The sequence below is a fragment of the Pseudozyma flocculosa genome, assembly GCF_000417875.1.
Source record: "Pseudozyma flocculosa PF-1 unplaced genomic scaffold scaffold00006, whole genome shotgun sequence".
In the NCBI taxonomy this organism is placed as follows: domain Eukaryota; kingdom Fungi; phylum Basidiomycota; class Ustilaginomycetes; order Ustilaginales; family Ustilaginaceae; genus Pseudozyma; species Pseudozyma flocculosa.
The window spans coordinates 174,500-192,584 of NW_006920874.1; the positions used below are offsets into that span (position 1 = coordinate 174,500).

The 18,085-nt window shown below is 65.6% G+C and overlaps 6 protein-coding genes across 6 annotated transcripts; 3 read left to right on the forward strand and 3 right to left on the reverse strand.

Annotated features, from left to right (window-relative positions):
- Positions 1-2,417: 2,417 nt before the first annotated feature.
- On the forward strand, positions 2,418-2,933 carry PFL1_02191 (uncharacterized protein; the record flags this gene model as incomplete). Its single annotated transcript, XM_007879704.1, has 2 exons — positions 2,418-2,736; positions 2,848-2,933. 2 exons carry the CDS (start codon positions 2,418-2,420, stop codon positions 2,931-2,933), a joined length of 405 nt encoding a protein of 134 aa, XP_007877895.1.
- Positions 2,934-3,107: 174 nt separating this feature from the next.
- PFL1_02192 (uncharacterized protein) lies at positions 3,108-6,541 on the reverse strand (the record flags this gene model as incomplete). Its single annotated transcript, XM_007879705.1, has 2 exons — positions 3,108-5,706; positions 5,802-6,541. The coding sequence occupies 2 exons, from the start codon at positions 6,539-6,541 to the stop codon at positions 3,108-3,110; spliced, it is 3,339 nt and encodes a 1,112-aa protein (XP_007877896.1).
- Positions 6,542-8,810: 2,269 nt separating this feature from the next.
- On the forward strand, positions 8,811-12,667 carry PFL1_02193 (uncharacterized protein; the record flags this gene model as incomplete). Its single annotated transcript, XM_007879706.1, has 3 exons — positions 8,811-11,356; positions 11,449-11,968; positions 12,050-12,667. The coding sequence occupies 3 exons, from the start codon at positions 8,811-8,813 to the stop codon at positions 12,665-12,667; spliced, it is 3,684 nt and encodes a 1,227-aa protein (XP_007877897.1).
- Positions 12,668-12,796: 129 nt separating this feature from the next.
- Positions 12,797-13,997, reverse strand: PFL1_02194 (uncharacterized protein; the record flags this gene model as incomplete). The annotated part of the gene is made up of 3 exons (XM_007879707.1): positions 12,797-13,181; positions 13,270-13,871; positions 13,950-13,997. 3 exons carry the CDS (start codon positions 13,995-13,997, stop codon positions 12,797-12,799), a joined length of 1,035 nt encoding a protein of 344 aa, XP_007877898.1.
- A 1,203-nt stretch (positions 13,998-15,200) lies between these two features.
- PFL1_02195 (uncharacterized protein) lies at positions 15,201-17,063 on the forward strand (the record flags this gene model as incomplete). The annotated part of the gene is made up of 4 exons (XM_007879708.1): positions 15,201-15,570; positions 15,652-15,994; positions 16,101-16,348; positions 16,447-17,063. The coding sequence occupies 4 exons, from the start codon at positions 15,201-15,203 to the stop codon at positions 17,061-17,063; spliced, it is 1,578 nt and encodes a 525-aa protein (XP_007877899.1).
- Positions 17,064-17,221: 158 nt separating this feature from the next.
- On the reverse strand, positions 17,222-17,857 carry PFL1_02196 (uncharacterized protein; the record flags this gene model as incomplete). Its single annotated transcript, XM_007879709.1, has 2 exons — positions 17,222-17,351; positions 17,562-17,857. The coding sequence occupies 2 exons, from the start codon at positions 17,855-17,857 to the stop codon at positions 17,222-17,224; spliced, it is 426 nt and encodes a 141-aa protein (XP_007877900.1).
- Positions 17,858-18,085: the final 228 nt, after the last annotated feature.

Sequence of the window (18,085 nt, forward strand, 5' to 3'; positions counted from 1 at the left end):
ACAGACGCCGCTTAGGCGCCCGAAGATGGCTTGCGGTGGTTTCCATCATCCTCACCTGCTTCAGACGAGGTGAGGCGGCAGACGAGCCCCCGCAGCCTTTCCATTGCAGGGGCGTCTCCGTCCTGGATCCCGTTGAACACCGAGTGCGCTTGGTACACCTGGTACACTACAGGTACGAGAAGCTCGAGAGTGGATAGCGGTGGAGCAGCCGCTTGCGTTGTCGCGCGTGCCTCGATCCTTCAAGGAATGACCGGCACGCGACTGTCAGCTTCGAGGGCGTCCACATGACAGCCTCGCCGCTGTCTTCGATGTACCGGCTCGGCTTCGATACGAGGTGCGGCGGCGACTTGGAGTCGATGCACGCCTCCGCCTTTCTTGCACGCAGTCGTCGTCCCCTGTGTGCAACTTGCACTCGCTGCGTGCTCTGGCTGCTCTCGCCGCTCGTTCTGCCGTCTCTCGGCCCTTGTTCTGCTGTCTCTGTTGCCACGATGCATACCGACGCAGGGGCATAAGAGGCACGGAGGCAGACCGCCTCACTTTCTGGTCCACCGATCCCTGCTCGGCTTCAGACCTGCAGCACATCGTATGCCAGCACATCGTATGCCAGCACATCGTGTGCCTTCTCCCGATGTCTTCCAGGATGCGCTTCGTAACGTCGCCTGCCCCTTCGGTTTGTTCTTCGTCGTCTGCTCCACAGTCGAATGGCATGCTGCACTGAAGAGTCGCGAGTGTCCGCGTAATCCAATTCATCACGAGGGGATCGACCGTCAGGCTGAGCTTGCACGGCGTCTAGACGTGGCGGGTTGAGTCCGGCACGGGATGAGAGCACAACATCGAAGCGGCCCAAACGAGACTGCTATATCGTCAACATCTCTGGCGACGTGCTCTGTCGAAGCAGGAAGAGAGATCCGCATGTCAGCTGGATGTGTCGGCTGACGTCCGAGGGAAACTGATACCCGTCCACCTGGCTAAGATCCGGTTCAAAGTCTGCTTCCAAAACAGGTGCCGATCTCTGTGCAAGCTCATCCTCGGGACCCGTAACCCTCGAACAAGCCCTGGATTTTGGTCATCTGCCACACCTTGGCGTCCCTCCTACCCTTTCCGCCTTCGCCCGCAAACTGACGCAGCGGCTCGACTGACGCTCGACACTTCTCGGTGAGTCGTGTCGCGCCTGCCTGGGATCGCGAGGGGTTGGCCATCCTGGAACGCCCGGGCGAGAGGGCCTGCTCGCCGTTGCAAACTGAGCGCCTTCGGGATACGGCTCTCTCGTCCCTTCGCACGCCGGCTGCTGTCCGCACCGTTCCGCTTTCTCAGCCTCGTCACACGGTACGGATGGCTTCCGACATCCGGCGGCCGAGCGGCGCAGCGGGACGTTTGGCAAAGTCCAGTCTCGAAGTCAGTCACCTGGCCGTCGGCTCTGTTCGACAGCGTTCCGACCCGTTCCCGAAAGAGGCGGCCGACGGGCATGCCGATAGCTGGCGCCCGGCACCTACGTCCCGGCCTCGAACTAGCGCGATCTTCATGCGCACACGTACGCCGAGTTGACCATGGTCAACGCCTGCCTATCCAGGTGCGTCCGCCTGTTGATGTGTTGCTGCAAGGCCGAGGACCGGCGGAACAAGCGGCGTGAGCGTGTCGTAGTTGCCGCTCCGCCAGGCACCAGAAGATCGCCGGCCGCACTCGGTATCACCCCCACCTCGTCCCGACGAGGTGCAGCGCCAGGACAACGCCCGCAGCCTTTCCGATGCAGCGATACCACCATCCTGCAGCTCATTACGTACACGGTGGAACACGATAATGCGTGGCGAAGGCCGTCGCCGGGGCCAAAAAGGCCCTCTGCGGCCCGCACGGGGCCGCCGCACAGTACGTACCGCGTGCATACGGCGTTGCACGCCACAGCTCGCCGAGCCCACAGGTCGGGTGTAGTGGAGCCGCCGCTTCGTCTTCTCAGGTGCCTCGATCTTCGCGACCGTCTCTGCCCTGCGCATCCCGGTCAACTTCGTGCGCGTTCACACGGTAGACTCCGCTGTCGACTTTTGTGCACCGTCTCGGCGTCGTACGAGGCGGGGCGGCGAATTGATGCTGGTAGTCGCCGCCGCCGACGTACCTCTCAACGATGCTGTCTGTTTGCTCCTCGCTCCTCGGCTCGCTGATTGCTCTGGCTAGTCTCGCCATTCTGTCATTCTGGCGTCCCTCGGCGCTAGTTCTGCTGTCTTTCGCCGCGATAGGCATTGACGCAGTGGTATAAGAAGGGCGTGGGCAGGACCTCTCCGCTTCTTGGTCCACACATCCCCGCTCACCTTCAGTCCTCCAGCCCATCGTTTCGTCCCCCTCTCCTCAAACTCTTGAAGATGCGCTCCGTAACATTCCTCGCTATTCTGGGGCTGTTCTTCGCCCTTTTCTCCGCCACCGAAGGCATGCTCCACTACAACATTGCGGGCGTGGGAGACGTGCAGTTCATCACGAGCGGATCCACGGTCCAGCTGTGCCTGCACGGCGTCTCGTCGTGGCAGTTTGGCTCCGACACGGGCTTCGAGCACAACTTCCGCTGCGACCTGCCCGCGCCCCAGATCTGCAACTCGGACGCCGAGGTCGAGTGCCAGAAGGGCAAGTTCAAGTGCATCTTCCCGCCCAAGCCGCCCGCGCAGGCCTGCTACGTCGGTAGCGGCGTGACGCCGGCCCAGGTGGCTAGCCTGAACAAGCTGTTTTCCTTGCAGTCCAGGCAGGGTGCCAATGGTGAGCTGTCGACTCGGATACGTCCAGCTTGCTGCGCTGTGCTTCCTCCCTCTTTCGTCTTTCCGGCACTGATCCATCCTCGGCTTCCTTCTCTTCCCGCCCTGGATCCAGTCGTCGCCAAGCGCGGAGATGCCTCCGTCTTCCACCGCTTTGGCCCATTCACGTCCAGCTGGTCGGCTCGCACCCGAGCGCCCTGAGGGCCCGAAGCGTCGCCACAGATCAACGCTGTTCGCAGTCCACTGCACCTGTCCCTCCTTGCCCCGAGAGCCACACTGCTGTACCTCGAGAAGCCGAGGAGTATGGTACGATCCCAGTATGTAGTCGTTCGCTCTCTTCAACGCCCTTTATGTACATCGGAAGCTGCGGACTGATCACTGCAGGAACCCAGTGCTCCTCCAGACGGCCAAGATCCGGTCCACGGTCTGCTTGGACACGGGTGCTGACCTCTGTGCGAGCTCGGCCTCCATTCCGAATCCCTTGAACAGGCTCTGAAGTCTGCTCGTCTGCCACACCTTGGCGTCCCTCCTGCCCCTTCCCTCCTCGCTCTCGAATTGACGCAGCGACTCGGCCGACGGTCGGTACTTCTCCGTGAAGAAGCCGAGCAGCTTGTAAGTTGGGTTGACGGTGACGTCCGGGTTCGACTGGGCCAGGCGGTCGAGCCACTCGTCGACGGGAACGACGGACGATGCCAGCGGGCCGAGGTACTCGAGGATCTGGGTGAACGGCGTGAGCGATGGGTTGAGGACGTGGACCACCTCCGGCTGCTCATCCTCGGCGACGACGCCCTGGCCTCGGTCGGCCCGCGAGGCCGCGGCGAGGTTGGCGATGATCCAACCGGCGTGGTCGACCGGCAGCCACGAGACGCTCTCGGATAGCGCAGGTAGGCAGCCGACCGTCTGGCCGCTCTTGATCATGAGCGAAATAGCCTCGGTCTCATTCCAGACGCCCCGCTCGCTGTCGCCGATCATCTGGCCGATGCGGAGAACGAGCGCGGCGCCGCCGAGCCGGTTGACGTGGCCGCAGAGGCGCTCGACGATCCATTTGGACCGCGCGTAGCCCATCTCCTGCGCATCCCGCACATCTTCCGAGATCGTCTCGACCACCTGCGATCCCCTCCGCCTCGTCGCGGCAGAGACGGACGAGGAAAAGAGGAAGCGGCCGCCGCTCTGCAGCGACAGGTTGATGAGGTGCACGGCCGACACGAGGGCCGGGCGGAACGACTCGACCGACATGTTGAAGTTGACCGGCCAGCCGTTGTGGATCACGACGAGGCCCGGCGTCGACTGCAGCGTCGAGAGCAGCGAGGGTGCAAGGCCGAGGTCGGCTCGCGAAAGGTCCGAAGCGTACGCCTCGACCTTGACGCCGCTCGACTGGCTCTGGATTTCGGCGAGGTCAGGCAGGGCGCGGACCTTGAGGGACGCCTCGGTGCGACGCACTGCGTCCTCGTCGGACGAAGCTCGGTTGAGGCAGACGATGCGCGCCACGCTCGAGAGCTGCGCCAGCTGGTTGACGATGTGGGCGCCGAGTGAACCCGTCGAGCCGGTCAGGACGACAGTGACCGGCTCGCCCTTGGTGGCAGCGGTCGCGGCCACGGCGGATCCGGACGCGGGGCCGTTGATCATGCCGCGGCACTCATCGTAGAGCGTGTCCATGGCCTGGAGCTGCGCTGCCTGGACATCGGCGCCGCCGTCAATCTGCTGGTTGGTCGCCAAGGCAAACACGTGGTGAGCGAGCTTGGCGATCGTCGGGTTCTCGAAGACGACGTTGGTGCCGAGCTGAGCAGGGAGCTGCAATCGCGCCTGGAGCGTGTTGCGGACGCGGGTCGCTCCGAGCGAGTCGAGGCCGAGAGCGATGAGGTCGTCTCCGGGCGCGGCGCCGTCGATGCCGACGACTTCGGCGACAATCTCGAGGGCCTGCTGCTCGGACTCGAGGGCGACCTTGTCGCTGTCGTCGACGCCGAGCACGCGGCCGGTGTCGTAGTCCTGGTAGACCTGGTCGATCTCGGCGGCGAAGGCCTGGGTGGCCTTGGCGCGGATCAGCGAGCCCTTGTCGGCCGAGGTGAACTTGGAACCGAAAGGCAGCACCTTGATCATCTCGGGCACGATGCGCGAGTGCGAGGGCGCCTCGGCGTTGGCGACGGCGACGGCGTCGAGCATCGAGTCGCGCAGCTCGAGCTCGGTCTGGCCTTCGCGGTGCGCCGCCGGCGAGGGGATGATGAGGACGCCGGCCTGGGCGCGGCCGGCGCCAAAGACGAGGCAGTCGGCCACGAGCGGGCTGGAGCGGATGGCCAGCTCGATGGGGACCGGGTTGGTCTTTTCGCCGTTGTAGTGGACGAGGGTGTCGTCGGAGCGGCCGACGAAGCGGTAGGCGTCGGGGATCGACGGGTGCGGCTCAAACAGGTCGCTCGTGGCGTAGCTGCCGTCGGGACGGTTGGTCTTGGTCATGGCGTGCCAGCCGGGCTTGACGATGAGCTCGTAGGGAGCTCCGCCGTCGGCGCCGACGCCTTCGAACGCGGCATATGGGCGGAAGGCCGGGTTGAGGCGGACAAAGTCCCAGTCCGGGTCCGAGTCGAAGTCGCGGAAGCTGGTCATGAGCTGGCCCACCTCGGTGGCGCCGTAGAGGGCGACGAGCTTGACGCCGTTGGCGACCAGGTGGTTGCCGATCTCCGAGGGGCAGGCGCTGCCGGCGAACGTGACGAGGTCGAGCTTGCGGAGCACGTCGAGGCCGTCCGGGTGCTCGGCGAGCATCTTCAGCAGGTAGGGCACGGCATAGAACTGCTTGACCGACGCGCCGCGCATGGCCCGAACCAGAAGGTCGGCCTGGAGCACGGCGGCGTTGAGGACGTAGAAGCGGGTGCCGGCGTAGATGGCGCGCCAGAGCGATGCGTGGCTGTAGTTGTGGAAGAGGGGCGCCGCGCCGAAGGCGTCCTTGCGGAACGAGTTCGAGACGTTGGCCACCGACGCCTTGTGGCTGTGTGTGCGAGGGAAGGGAAGACGGCCGAATGGGAGTTGTCAGTGGGCGGTGCCGCGGGGACCGAGCGGTATCGCTGCGGGCCCTGCACTCACGTAATGTAGATGGGCTTGGGGAAGCCGGTGGATCCGCTCGAGTGGACGATGAAGGCGGTCTCGGAGCTCTCATCGGCGTGCGACCAGTGGCTTGCGATGCGGTGCTGCTGCTCGTCGTGGGCGTCGTCGGTGCCCGGGCTGAGGTCGCCGAGGCCGATCCACGCCTCGATCTCGACGCCGGGCAGCTGCTGGGCGACCTGTTCGGCCGAGGCCCTCTGGTCTGGGCTGTAGAGGATGCGGCCGACGTTGGTGGCCTTGACGAGGTGCACCTGGGCCGCGACCGAATTGTTGACCGAGAGGAAGAAGACGGAGTACCCGAGGCGAGAGAGGGCCATCTCGTTGATGATAAAGTCAAACGAGCTGCTGGCGATGAAGGCGACGCACTGCGTCGGCTGACCCAGCCTGCGCGGTGGCAGCCGTGGGGAGTATTGTGCGGCGAGGCGGCAGACGAGGCGGTCGAGCTGGCGGTACGAGTACTCGTCGTACACCAGGTCCGCACCCGGTTGTTGCGAGGGGGCGGGGATGCACACGACGGGCGTGTCTGGCTGCGTCCGGAGGCGGTGCGCAAAGAGGGCGTTGAGCGAAGGGAGCGAGAGCGCCGGCGTCGTCGTCGTCGTCGTCGAGGCGGAGACTGCCGCGCTCGGTCTGGTTGATGCGCCACTAGAGGCGGCTGTGGCGTTCAGGTTTGGCTGCTCTTGCGCGGCCGATGGGCCCGCCGCCTTTGGTGCGATGCCCAGCATGGTCGTTGTGGCTAGCGTAGCGTGCGTTGGGGTGGGAAGGGGCGAGACGGTGGTGGTCGATAGCGAAGTGGCACGGGTCTTGGTGTCCGTCGTTGGTGAGCGCGCCATGGTGGTGGTGAAAAGGCAAGCGATCCGCTATTTGTACAAGGACCCCGCCTTTCGTCTGGCCCTGAAAGAGGTGGAGGAGTTGGGTGATGAACGAAGCGGCCCTCGTCCCCGTGGGGAAGGGCGTGGGGGAGAATTGGAGGCTCCGTGGGCTGGGCTGGCGGGCCTGCAACTCGCCCGGAATCGAACTCGGGCCCTAGGCCCAGCCCACGTTTTATACCCATCCCACCTGAAAGCCCTCGAAAGGAGTCTCAAAGCCCCTGCGCCAAATGGGAGCACGAAACGCGCCGCAAAATCTTTGTGTACAATAGCTTGGACGGAAAGCCGGGCCCTCGACGGAACGTCCCAAGGCCACCGCTCGATCCGTCAACTCCTCGCTGATTGGCACCCTCCACACGCACCTGTCTCCATGACTGACTGTCCATGTGATCGTCGTGCTGCAATGGTCGGGTTGGCCACCGAGGAGACGGGATACTGTAGTTAGCCCTCGCATGGACAACGCCGGCGACCTTTGTGACACCAGAGCTGGGCCCTCCCATCTCCCTGTGGCAGAAGTCGTTCAGAGATGCAGCTCTCCGGCCGGCTAGAGTCGTCGCTGCCGCTTGTCAAAGGAGGCTGGGCCGGGCATCCCCCTTTGCTCCTATGATTGTTCGCGGCTTGCCAACGAGCGCCAGGCGATCCCGGACGGCTTCGAGTTGGACAGCGTGGTGGGTCTACAGGGCCCTTCTTTATGGCAACCGTTCCTCCCACTGCCTTTGCTCTGAATGCCGAGCGGTGATAGGTCAGGTCCTCATTAAGATTCGTCAGATCCTCCCCCAGGCTTCTTGGCCGGCTTGGGTGCTTCCGGGGTGGGTGAAGAAGCAGATCTCCGCCAGAGCTGACCAGACACTGGTCTGCAGAGGAAGGGCTCGAAGCGCCTGGTGACCCGCTCGGCGCCGAGAGTCGGACGAAAGCAGGCGCCACGAATGCTGCTGTTGTTCCGCGCCGTGGTCAAGACGCGACGCCAACGTACGTCTCGCCGATGCTGCGAGCGGTGGTCGGGTTGTCGTCCTCGTGTGCGCTGTTTTGGAGAAGCCGACCAGCCACGACATCGCTCGTGCTAGAGCTCGCGAGCCAGATGTCCCAATGCCGGATGCGTGGCTGAGCCTCACGGTGCACGACATTGAGGGGCTCGATCAGCTCAAGGCTTCTCATAGGTGCAGCCAGTGCGGTGTCGCCGACGCGCGTCTCCGACCGTTTACGACAGACTCGCGAGAAGCTCGCTCTAGGCCTCAATGAAGACAAGTAGCGGGGAGCGGTGTTCGAGCATTGCCCAGCCTCTCTGGTCGTACACGTCAGATAGACTGCTCGGCCACGGCATCGCGAGGGCACGATTGCGACCGGCGCAAGTAGTGCGATCTATGCCTCTTGCTACCTCGAGGAGGCGTCGGCGTCGGTGACCGAGGGCGACCACTCGCTGACGCAGTGATATTTGAGCGGCGCCGATGTCGACGGCGATGTGCTCTGGTCGCCTTCGGTGGTGGCGTAGGGGCTTGAAGAGCAGCACCACGTCCCCGGCAGCAGCCAGACGAGGCCGCCGAAGAGGCAAGCTGGTTGCTCGCTGAAAGCTGGTGGACGGGGACGAAATCGGGGTGATGACTGCGGGGAAGATCGGGCTGCTATTTCCCCCGCAAGGCTTGGCGAGGTTTTTGGCAGGCGAGCGGGGCCTCGGGCCTCGGCCAACCTCTGTCTGTGCCCATCAACCCAACCCACCCACGCAGCTCAGCAGAGGGCCGGCGGTTGGGACCGCGCCTTTGCCTCGGCTCCCTTCCACCATCTCCTTCCACCCGCCTCCGCCACAGCTACAGCCACAGTCTCGTCCTGTACATCGCCGCTCTCCTTCATCCTCTTCCCACGCGCATTCGACGCACCCGGCGAACGCCTCTGCTGGCCTCGCCATCCGGCTCGCACCGCTCCACCCATCCTACTTCGCACCGCACCCCACCGCATCTACCCTCGGCTCGACTCTGACTCTGCGTCCTTGCCGCTCACCGAGTATGGTCGGCCTCTTCCGCACCGAACCGCGACCGCATCACGTCGCCGCTTCCGCCTCGCCCCTCTGAACACGAGCTCGGGTCGTGCTCGGCTTTCGCATCGGCTCGTCTTGCCTTTGCTCCGGTCGACGATGCCGGATTGTCACATCTGCGGAAAGGCATACCGCCGCACCGAGCATCGCAACCGCCACCTCGAAGTCACCCACGGAAAGAACGCCCGCACCTTTCCCTGCACCTACTCCGGATGCGACAAGGTGTTTCAGCGCAACGACGTCAGGACCCGGCACGAAGCCCTTCACAAGAGTGGCAAGCCCATACGCAAGTCGACCGTCCCTCGCGCCAGGTCCTCCGCCTCCGCCGCCGAACCCTCCGCCGTCGGCAGCGACGTCTCGCCACCAGCTAAGCGGCCCATGATGGACCACGACCTCGAAGACCTGCAGCGGCAGCGCGACCGGCCTCTACTGCCACGTCCCTCGCAGGATCACGGCCCAGTCTATGACCAGCGGCCGATCTCGGCCGGCGACGATCCGAACCAGCAGGCGTCATTGTCCTCGCTAGCTCATCACGCTGCGCAGCAGCACCAGCAGCATCAGCAGCCCGATCATCACCAACAGCAAGACCACCAGCAGCCCGACCATCATCAACAGCAACATCACCACCAGCCACCCTTTGCCCATCAGCGACTCCCTTCGCACGCACACGCGCACCAGCCACCCTGGTCATCGCCCTCGCCTTCGACGCTGTCGCCGCATTCGGCCATCCTCGCTTCCGACACCCGCCCGCCCCAGACACTCCACTACGGCCAACCCCACCACCGCGGCTACGAAGCGTCGAGCCCCCCGTTGCCAGCGGCATTCCCCGACGCCCATTTTCTCTTTAGCAACCTCCCGCCGCCGCAGCAAGAGAGCAGCGATCTGGGGCTGCACGACGCAGGTATCGATTGGAGCGGTCTCGACTGGATGTTTGATGCGATGCCCACGTCGACGTCCGACTCGGGCACCAACCCGCTCCTGATCAGCCCCGCTTCGCAGCCGGCGACGGCCGCCTCGGTCGGACAGCACGGCCACTCCCAGGCCGCCGCCTCGTTGGGCGCTGCAGCCCTCGACCTTGGCATGGGGCCACCCGAGCCTCGGACGGCGGTAACGGCGGCCTGGAACCTTCCTTTGCAGGGAGCTGCGCCGCAACAACCGGCCCAGCAGCCTGCCAACAACGACAGCTCGCCTTGCGTGGCCGCACCTCCGACGACGTACCATGCTCGCTCTACCTTTGTGCCGTCTGCCCAATATCGGCCACAGGATGGCCAGGAGGCGCAGGAACACCCGGGCCATGCCTCGATGCCTCCAGCGTCGTCCGTCGAGGGGCTCGCGCCGACTGCCCGACCCGGCTCTGCGGCCGAAGCCAGTGCCAACCACCCGCATCGCGGGGTCGGTCAAGATCTCGACCATGCTGACGAGGCCGGCGAACCGACGTCGGTTGCCGGCTCGGCCCGCCTGCTTCCGCCCAAGAGCAAGCCGCGCTCGCAGAAGGTCATGTCGATCCACAACCTCGTCGATGGCACCAGCGAGTGGCCGCACGACTACAACCCGGCCAGCAGTCGACCGACGACCGTCGAGCTGACCCAGTACCGCCTCAGCCTCGACAGCCGGGAGCGCAGCGCCTCGACCGCATCGAGCGGCGTCCCTCTGAGCCTGGCCCCGCCGCCGCCACCACCGCCCGCACAGCGCGTCTTGATCCGCATGGTCGACGAGGATGCCCCGTACCCAGCCCCCTCGCCAGCCGCAGACCCGTCTGCGCAGCCGGCGTCGTCCGGCGGTCCCTTTTTTGCGCGCCAGCACCCCGGCGTCGACCCGCTCGGCGACCAGGACGACCCGCCCACGGCCGCCAGACCCGACGACGACGACCCGTGCTACCGCGTGACGGACGCAGCCCGCGAGCAGCTCCTCGCGTTCATCCGGCGGTCGTGCACCCACGCATGGTCCCGCTTCCGCCTGGCCGGTCGTACAGAGGGCTTTCTCACGACCCAGGAGCTCGGCAAGCTCGTGCGCCTCTTTTTCCGACACTACAGCCCAGAGGTGCCGTTCATCCACCAGGCGTCGTTCCGGCCGGAGGCGGTGCCGTCGGCGCTCCTCTTGATGGTCGTCACCGTCGGGCTCGTCTACTTTCCGCGCACGTTGCGGACCTACGCCGAGGCGGATCGGCTGCGCCTCACGAGCAACGCGGCGCACCTCTCGGTCGCGCTGGCCGAGCTCGCACGGATCGGAGTCGTCAGCGCCGTCGAGAGCGACCAGCGCGGCTTCCTCCAGGTGTTTGTCTCGCAGTCGTGGCTGCTCCAGCAGACGTTTGGCCTCGGTGGCGGCGACAAGCGGCTCCACCAGCTCGCCGAGCGCAACCGCGGCGGCATCATCACCTTTGCGCGGCGCCTCGGCCTGTTGCGCGTGCGTCACGACGTCGGCGGGACGGACTCGCCCCAGCCGGCAGCGAACGCAGCCGCGGGGAGCCGGGCGGCCAGCCGGAAGGGCACGCCGCTGACCTCGCTCGAGCAAAAGTGGCAGGCCTGGATCGACATCGAGACCCGCCTGCGCCTCGGCTGGGCGATCTACCTCTACGATCAGCAGTACACCTCCCTGCTGGACGTGCCGCCGCTCCTCATCTACTCGGAGATTTCCAGCTCGCTCCCGTGAGTGACCGGCGTGAGCGCCGCTGCTGCGCGGCCCCTCCCTGACTCTTTCTCCACCCCGACCTGCCTGCCTTTGCCCCGCCCCGAGACAGCTGCGACGAGCGCCTCTGGACCGCCAAGTCGGCGCAGGAATGGCAGAACCTGCTGAACCCGCCCACCCGGCCGTCGTCGTCGTCGTCGCCGTCGCCGTTGGCGGTCATTGCGTCGTCTCCGCCGTTCATCCCCGTCCTGCGCAGCCTCCTCGGCACTGCGACGTCTGCGCCCGTGTCGCTCAACCGGTTCGGCGCCATTGTCATTGCGACGACGCTGTATCGGCTCATGTGGGACGGCAGCAAACAGTCGGTGCTGTTCGATGACGGCGGACCGCTCGACGACGCCGCGCAGGTCCTTCGGGCACGATCGATGGAGGGACCGGCGCCGGCGCTCTCGTCTCCGATGGGCAACAAGTGCGCCGAGGTCCTCGACCTGCTGTGCCGGGCCGTGCTTCCCGCGCCCGTGCTGGCGCCGGCAGCCAGCAGCAAGACGGCGACCCATCCGCTGCTGCTCAACCTCGAGCTCGTCAAGGCGCTCGCCGACCTGCACTTTAGCGGGCCGCCGGGGTTCATTGAAGAGGTGAGCAGCCGTGTGTGTTCCTCGCGTCGATCCTCGTGCCCCCCTAGCTGACCGCGTGGTCCCGCCGCCCCGCTCCGACAGCTCAAGAACGCCGCAGGCCGCATGGGCATGGCGTCACACATCCAACGCTCGGCGTCGGCGTCGCTGTCGTCGTTTTTCGGGTCGCCGCGCAACGAGACGGCGGCCCGGCGCATGCTGGCGACGGCCGCGAAGCTGTACGCCTGCGTCACGGCGGGCGCCCACGGACGCACGCTGGCGTGGGTGACGGGCCTGTTTGAGGCGGCACTCGTCTCGTGGGCGTACGTGCGCTTCACGCCCACGGCGGCGAGCGACCGCCGGCAGTGCGCCATTTGCGCGAACCAGGTCGTCCACCTCGGCAGCGCCGACCCGGCGGACCAAGACAGGGTCGAGCGCTGGGTGCGCGGCATCTCGAGCGACTGCCCGCGCTGCTCGGCCGAGCAAGCCGACTCGACGCACTGCTGCAGCGTCGTCTTTGACGGCCTCGGCCTCGTCGGCCGGGGCACCGGGTGGCACCCGGGGCCAGCGCCGCCGAGCCGCGTCTCGACGCAGCTCGTGCTGATGCGCTTCGCCGAAGCCATGCGCAAGCTCGACTGGGGTCTCGCGCGCAACTTTTGCGCCGTCCTCGCACGGCTGGCCGAGAGCCGGGTCGACGAGACGGCCGGCGCTCCTTCTTGTTGACGAGCGCGCGCGCGCGGGCAGACGCCCACCCGTCCCCTTGCGACACACGGTCACACCCGACCCGCTGACGATGGCTGCACATGTACTTCTATTGATGTTGTAACACTACGCTCCGCTCCCCTCGCCTGGTCAGATCTTTTCGACGCGGCCGGTGGCGACCTTCCAGATTGCGTCGGTCTTTTCGTTTTCGGTGCCAAAGAGGTCGACGAGCCAGGGACCGTTGGGTGCGGCGTAGCGGATGGGGACGTTGTAGCGCACGACGTTGTCGTTGGCGAGGGCGTCGACGGCGTTGCGCTCGTCGTCGGAGAGGTCAAAGTCGAGCGACTCGAGGTTGGACTGGAGGCGCGAGGGCGTGACCGACTTTGGGATGACGCAGACGCCGTTGCGCACGATCCACTGGATGAGGATCTGGGCGGGCGTGTGGCCCGTCTTGGCCGAGACGTCGAGCAGCGTCGGCCGCTGCACCAGGAGCGGCTCGCCGATGCGGTTGTTGCCGAGGGGAGAGTAGGCGGTGCTAGGCGGGGGCAGGGCCAAGGAGGGGAGACGGGGTCAGCGGGGCCGCAACCTGCCGGCAGCTGCTAGGGACGACGCCGGGAGCTCACAGGATGATCTTTTTGCTGTCGCAGTAGTCCTTGAGCTCCCTCTGGAGCGGTGCGACGAGCGGGTGGTACTCGACCTGGACGCTCGAGGGCACCTCGTCGTCGGACTGTGCGGCGTCGCAGACGGCCTGGACCATGTCCTTGGACACGTTGGAGAGGCCGATGGCGCGGACGAGGCCCTTGCGCTTCATCTCGACCATCTTGGCCCAGGTGGCGGCGATGGACTGCGAAGTGTCGACGTCGATCTGGCCCTGGTCGTTGCGCGGGAAGAGGACGTTTTCGTCGGCGGTGCCCTTGAAGGCGATGGGCCAGTGCACGAGGAAGAGGTCGAGGTACTCGACGCCAATGTCGCGCAGCGAGCGGCGCAGGCCGGCCTCGACGCGCTCCGGGGCGTGGTCGGTGTTCCAGAGCTTGGACGTGATGAAGACGTCGTCGCGCTTCAGGATGCCCGCCTGGATCGACTCGGAGAGCGCCTGGCCCACCTCGTGCTCGTTGCCGTAGACGCGCGCCGCGTCAATGTGGCGGTAGCCCTGCTCGAGGGCCGTCTTGACCGCCACGCGCACCTCGTCCGGCTTGGCCAGCCACGTGCCCAGGCCGATGGCGGGCTGCAAGCGGGTTGGAGAGAAGAGGAGGGCGGGTCAGCGAGGGCCCGCCGCCAGGCCGGGCTCGCCGCGTCCACTCACCATCTTGGCGCCCGTGTTGAGCGTAAACTGGTGGTTCTTGAGCGACATGGTCGGCGGTCGGTGGTCGGAGGTCGACGGTTGGGAGGAGAGCTCAAGTGACAGGGAAGTGGGAATGAAACGGCGCAGAACGACGGGTGATGGTCGAGAAGAAGGATGTAACGAGGACCGGACCGGTGCTTTTAAGGCGGCTGCGCTGTTTGTCCGGACCGACGACGAGCAGCGCAGCGCAGAGAGATGGACGAATCTTGTCAGAGGGGCGGTCTTCTTGTTGTGCGATCAGTGCGCAAGGCCATCGTGCTGCCTGCCTGCCTGCCTGCTTGCCTGCCCGCGGTGCCCACTCGACGTCCATGTCCCTGTCCCTGTCCCCCACCCGAAAGGGCTGGACGGCGCGGGTCGGCATGAAAATCGCCGGCGACAATGCCGATGATGGTGGGAGGATGGGATGGGATGGGTGACCATGTGAGCGACGATGATTGGAGGGTTTTTGCTTGCCATTGTCGGTCGTCTGGCTAGGCTGTTCCTTTTGTCGAGGTCGTCCCGGGCTGCTCCGCCAAATCCGGGGGCGCGGCGAGAGGCGGCCTCGCGCGTGGATCAGGCACGGGATCAGAGGCAGGCGGGTAGGCGGCAGGCGGCAGGCGGCTAAGCGCGTGCGGGGAAGCGACCTCGGCTATCGCCGAATTTCCAGCTCCGCCTCGAGGGCGGGACCCTCGGGCTTTGGGCCGCCCAGACACCGAGTCGGCCACACACCGACCGCCGTACCTCGCCCTGCCTCGGCCGCACAGCCTGCCTTGGCTCGTCTCGCCGTCTGCCGTCTGTCCCCGCAAGGAAAGCACAGCGCTCTGGACGCACATCCGCCCGCTCGCCCGCCCACCTCACTCCCCGCGTCTCGAGCTCGAAACCCCCAGCCCTCCTGGAGCTGGCGGGTGGGCGGTCCTCTTCCCGCGCCCCTTTGTCGGTCCGCTCCTTGTCCCTCTTCCACCACCATCCAAGCGCCACTCGGGCAGATCGGACGAGTATGGCAAGTTCCGCTCAGCCTATTGCAAGATCCGGCAACGACCTCGCCCCCCAGCGCGGAGCCCCGCATGGTCGCGAGATTGCGCGCTAGTACGTCCTCGAGGCACACGTCCCGACGGTTCGCCTGTGTATAAAGACGTGCGCCGCTCATCCGTCGACCATTGTGCCGCTCCATCTTCCCCAGGATCCCCCTCCTCTACCCTACCTCCCTCCCCCGCACCCGCACCGCCGCCCGCAATGTCCGCGCCCAGCGCCACCACCGACGAAAAGAAGCAAGACATGGGCGAGATGCTCACAAAGACGGCCTCGGCCAAGTCGGACTCGTTTGGCAGCCGCAACGCCCTGCCCGAGCTCGAGTCGGACCTCTCGCGCTTCGAAAGAGACCTGCCCGACTCGCTCAAGGGACGCTCCCTCGACGAGCTCCGCGCAATGGAACGCAAGCTCGTTCGCACCATCGACCTCCGCATCATGCCCGTCACCATCATCGCCTTTGTCTGGAACATCATCGACCGCAACGGCCTCACCAACGCCAAGCTCGGCGGCCTCGAAGCCGACCTCGGCCTCTCGCACGTCCAGTACCAGACCGCCCTCATGATCCTCTACGTCGGTGAGTATCCCTTGCCCCACCGCGCCCCGTCCTCGCTAGGGTCCCGCTGACGCTCGTATCCCCCCCCTTTCGACACCGCAGGCTACCTCCTCATGCAGCTCCCCTCCAACATGCTCCTGCCCTATACCCGCCCCTCGATCTACATCCCCACCGCCATGTTCCTCTGGGGCATCGCCTCTGGCTGCTCGGCCGCCGTCCAGAACTTTGCCGGCCTCGTCGTATGCCGCTTCTGGGTCGGCTTCATCGAGGCCGTCTTCCTCCCCGCCGTCGTCTTCCTCATGTCCTGCTTCTACACAAAGCGCGAGCTGCCAACGCGCATCGCACTGCTCTACCTTGGCAACTCGGCTTCCAACATGCTCGGCGGCCTCTTTGCCGCCGGCATCCTCGCAAATCTCGACGGCGCAGGAGGTGTCCAGGGCTGGAGGTGAGTTTTCGGTCCGACCGATGCCGTCGCGCCCTCTTGACACGGAAGCACCCGACTGACCGCCATTCCCGCCCTCCTCGATACCCCGCCGTCGCACGACCCACAGGTGGCTCTTCATCATCGAGGCCATCTGCACCGTCCTCGTCGCCCTGTCGGCGTACTACCTCCTCCCCGATTGGCCCAGCAACACGCGCTGGCTCTCCCAGGAGCAGCGCGACATGGCCGTCCACCGCATCACCGCCGACGCAGCAGGAGCAAAGGACGAGGACCTGGACAAGTGGTACCAGGGCGCCGCCCTCGCTGTCAAGGACCCCCTCGTCTGGCTCTGCGTCCTCATGCAGCATGGTCTTTCCGGTACGTGCAGAAAAAAAATACCGCGCGCGATATTTGCGCGTTCCTCCAGCTCACAGCGGTATCGACCTCTTCTTCTTCTTCTTCCCTTCGAATCGCAGTGACAAACTCTTATTCGCAGTTCTTCCCATCAATTGTCAAGACTCTTGGGTACGATCGCATCAGGACATTAGCTCTCACTGCTCCGCCGTATGCATTTGCATTTATCGTGTCGGTTTTCACGGCGTGGCACTCGGGCAAGACAAACGAACGTTGCTTTCACATCATCATTCCGATGTGTGTCACCATCATCGGCACCATCTTGATGATGTTCCTCAAGAGCCTTGCCGGGCGGTACGTCTCGATGTTCATGGTCGGCATCGGATCCTACGCCGCCTTTTCCCTGATCCTGTCGTGGATCAGCGCGACCATGGTCCGCCCGAAGGCGAAGCGCGCCGCCGCCCTGGCCATCAGCAACGCACTCGCCAACATCTCGCACGTCTACACGTCGTACGCCTTCAGCGACAGCACCAAGCCCTACTACCGCCCCGGCGGCAGCATGATCTGCGGCTTCGCCGCCCTCGTCTGCGTCTGCGCTCTGTCGCTCCGCACCCTCCTCAAGAAGCGAAACGACAAGATGGAACGGGACGAGACGGAGCGCGTGGTCACCAACGACGGCCTGGATGCCAACGGCCAGCTCGTCAACCCGATGGGACACGGGTTCCGGTACACGCTCTGAACGATGGTCCTCGGTTCTCGGGCGCACGACGCGCCTTTCACGAACGTCACGACGACGGTAACGATTCCACTTGCCATCTCTCTCACTCGCTCCCCACGGAAATGTATTCAGAACTTCACCGAAATGTACTTGAAACTTCAGAAGAGGGACCCAAAGATCTACGAGCCCGACGTGCCGCTTGGACGGGCCTTTGGGAGCTCGAAATCGTGCAGCGCGATGGGTTCGCGCGTCGACTTGACGTCCCTCGCGTGCTCGCGGGCGAGAACGCCGTGGAAGCCGTTGCCGAGCCTGCCGATGCCCGGGCGCGTCCGCAGCCCTCGCAGCTAGGTCAGATTGTCCTCGGCCTGCTGCACGGCATTCTCGGCCGAACCTCGATATCCCTGCAGAGCCCGCAGCGTGCGTTTCGAAGCGTGGCGTCCAGATTCGGCCAGCTTCTTGAGCTTGGCAGTTCTCTTCTGTACCGGGCGCGTTGCGCGAACGAGCCGCGGCGTCGCGCACGAGACTGTCTCGGCGAGCGTCTCGGAACCGAGTGCCTGTGCAGCTCCTCGAGGCGGCGTTCGTGGGCCCGCCTGGTAGGCGAGTACGATGTCGGGCGAGACCTTGACATCGTCGGCGCCCCGCTTCACGCTCTCGGCGAGGCGTTGCTCGACCTCGTATTGGTTGATCGCATAGCCCTGCGCCTCATCCTTGAGGTCGATGCCGAGGAGCACGTCTGTCCGTCCAAAGGGCGGGCGCTCCGCCGCGGAGGAACGTCGGCCGCCCAACCATCCGCACCCAACGGCGGGCCTCGACATTACCTCCGAGTCCAGGAGCGCCGGGTGTACAGAAACATCGTCAGCCTCTAAAAGCTGGCTCAGAGAATGCCTCGCTCGCCCGCTTGACATAGCCGCGGATCTGAAGAGCGGAGCGCCTTCGGCGACGGCCCTCGGGCTCAGTGGCGCGGCTTCGGCTGTATCCATTTCAGTCGTGAGAGCCAGGACGAGGGCGAGGGTAATGAACACCCGGAGTTGTATCGTCATCCT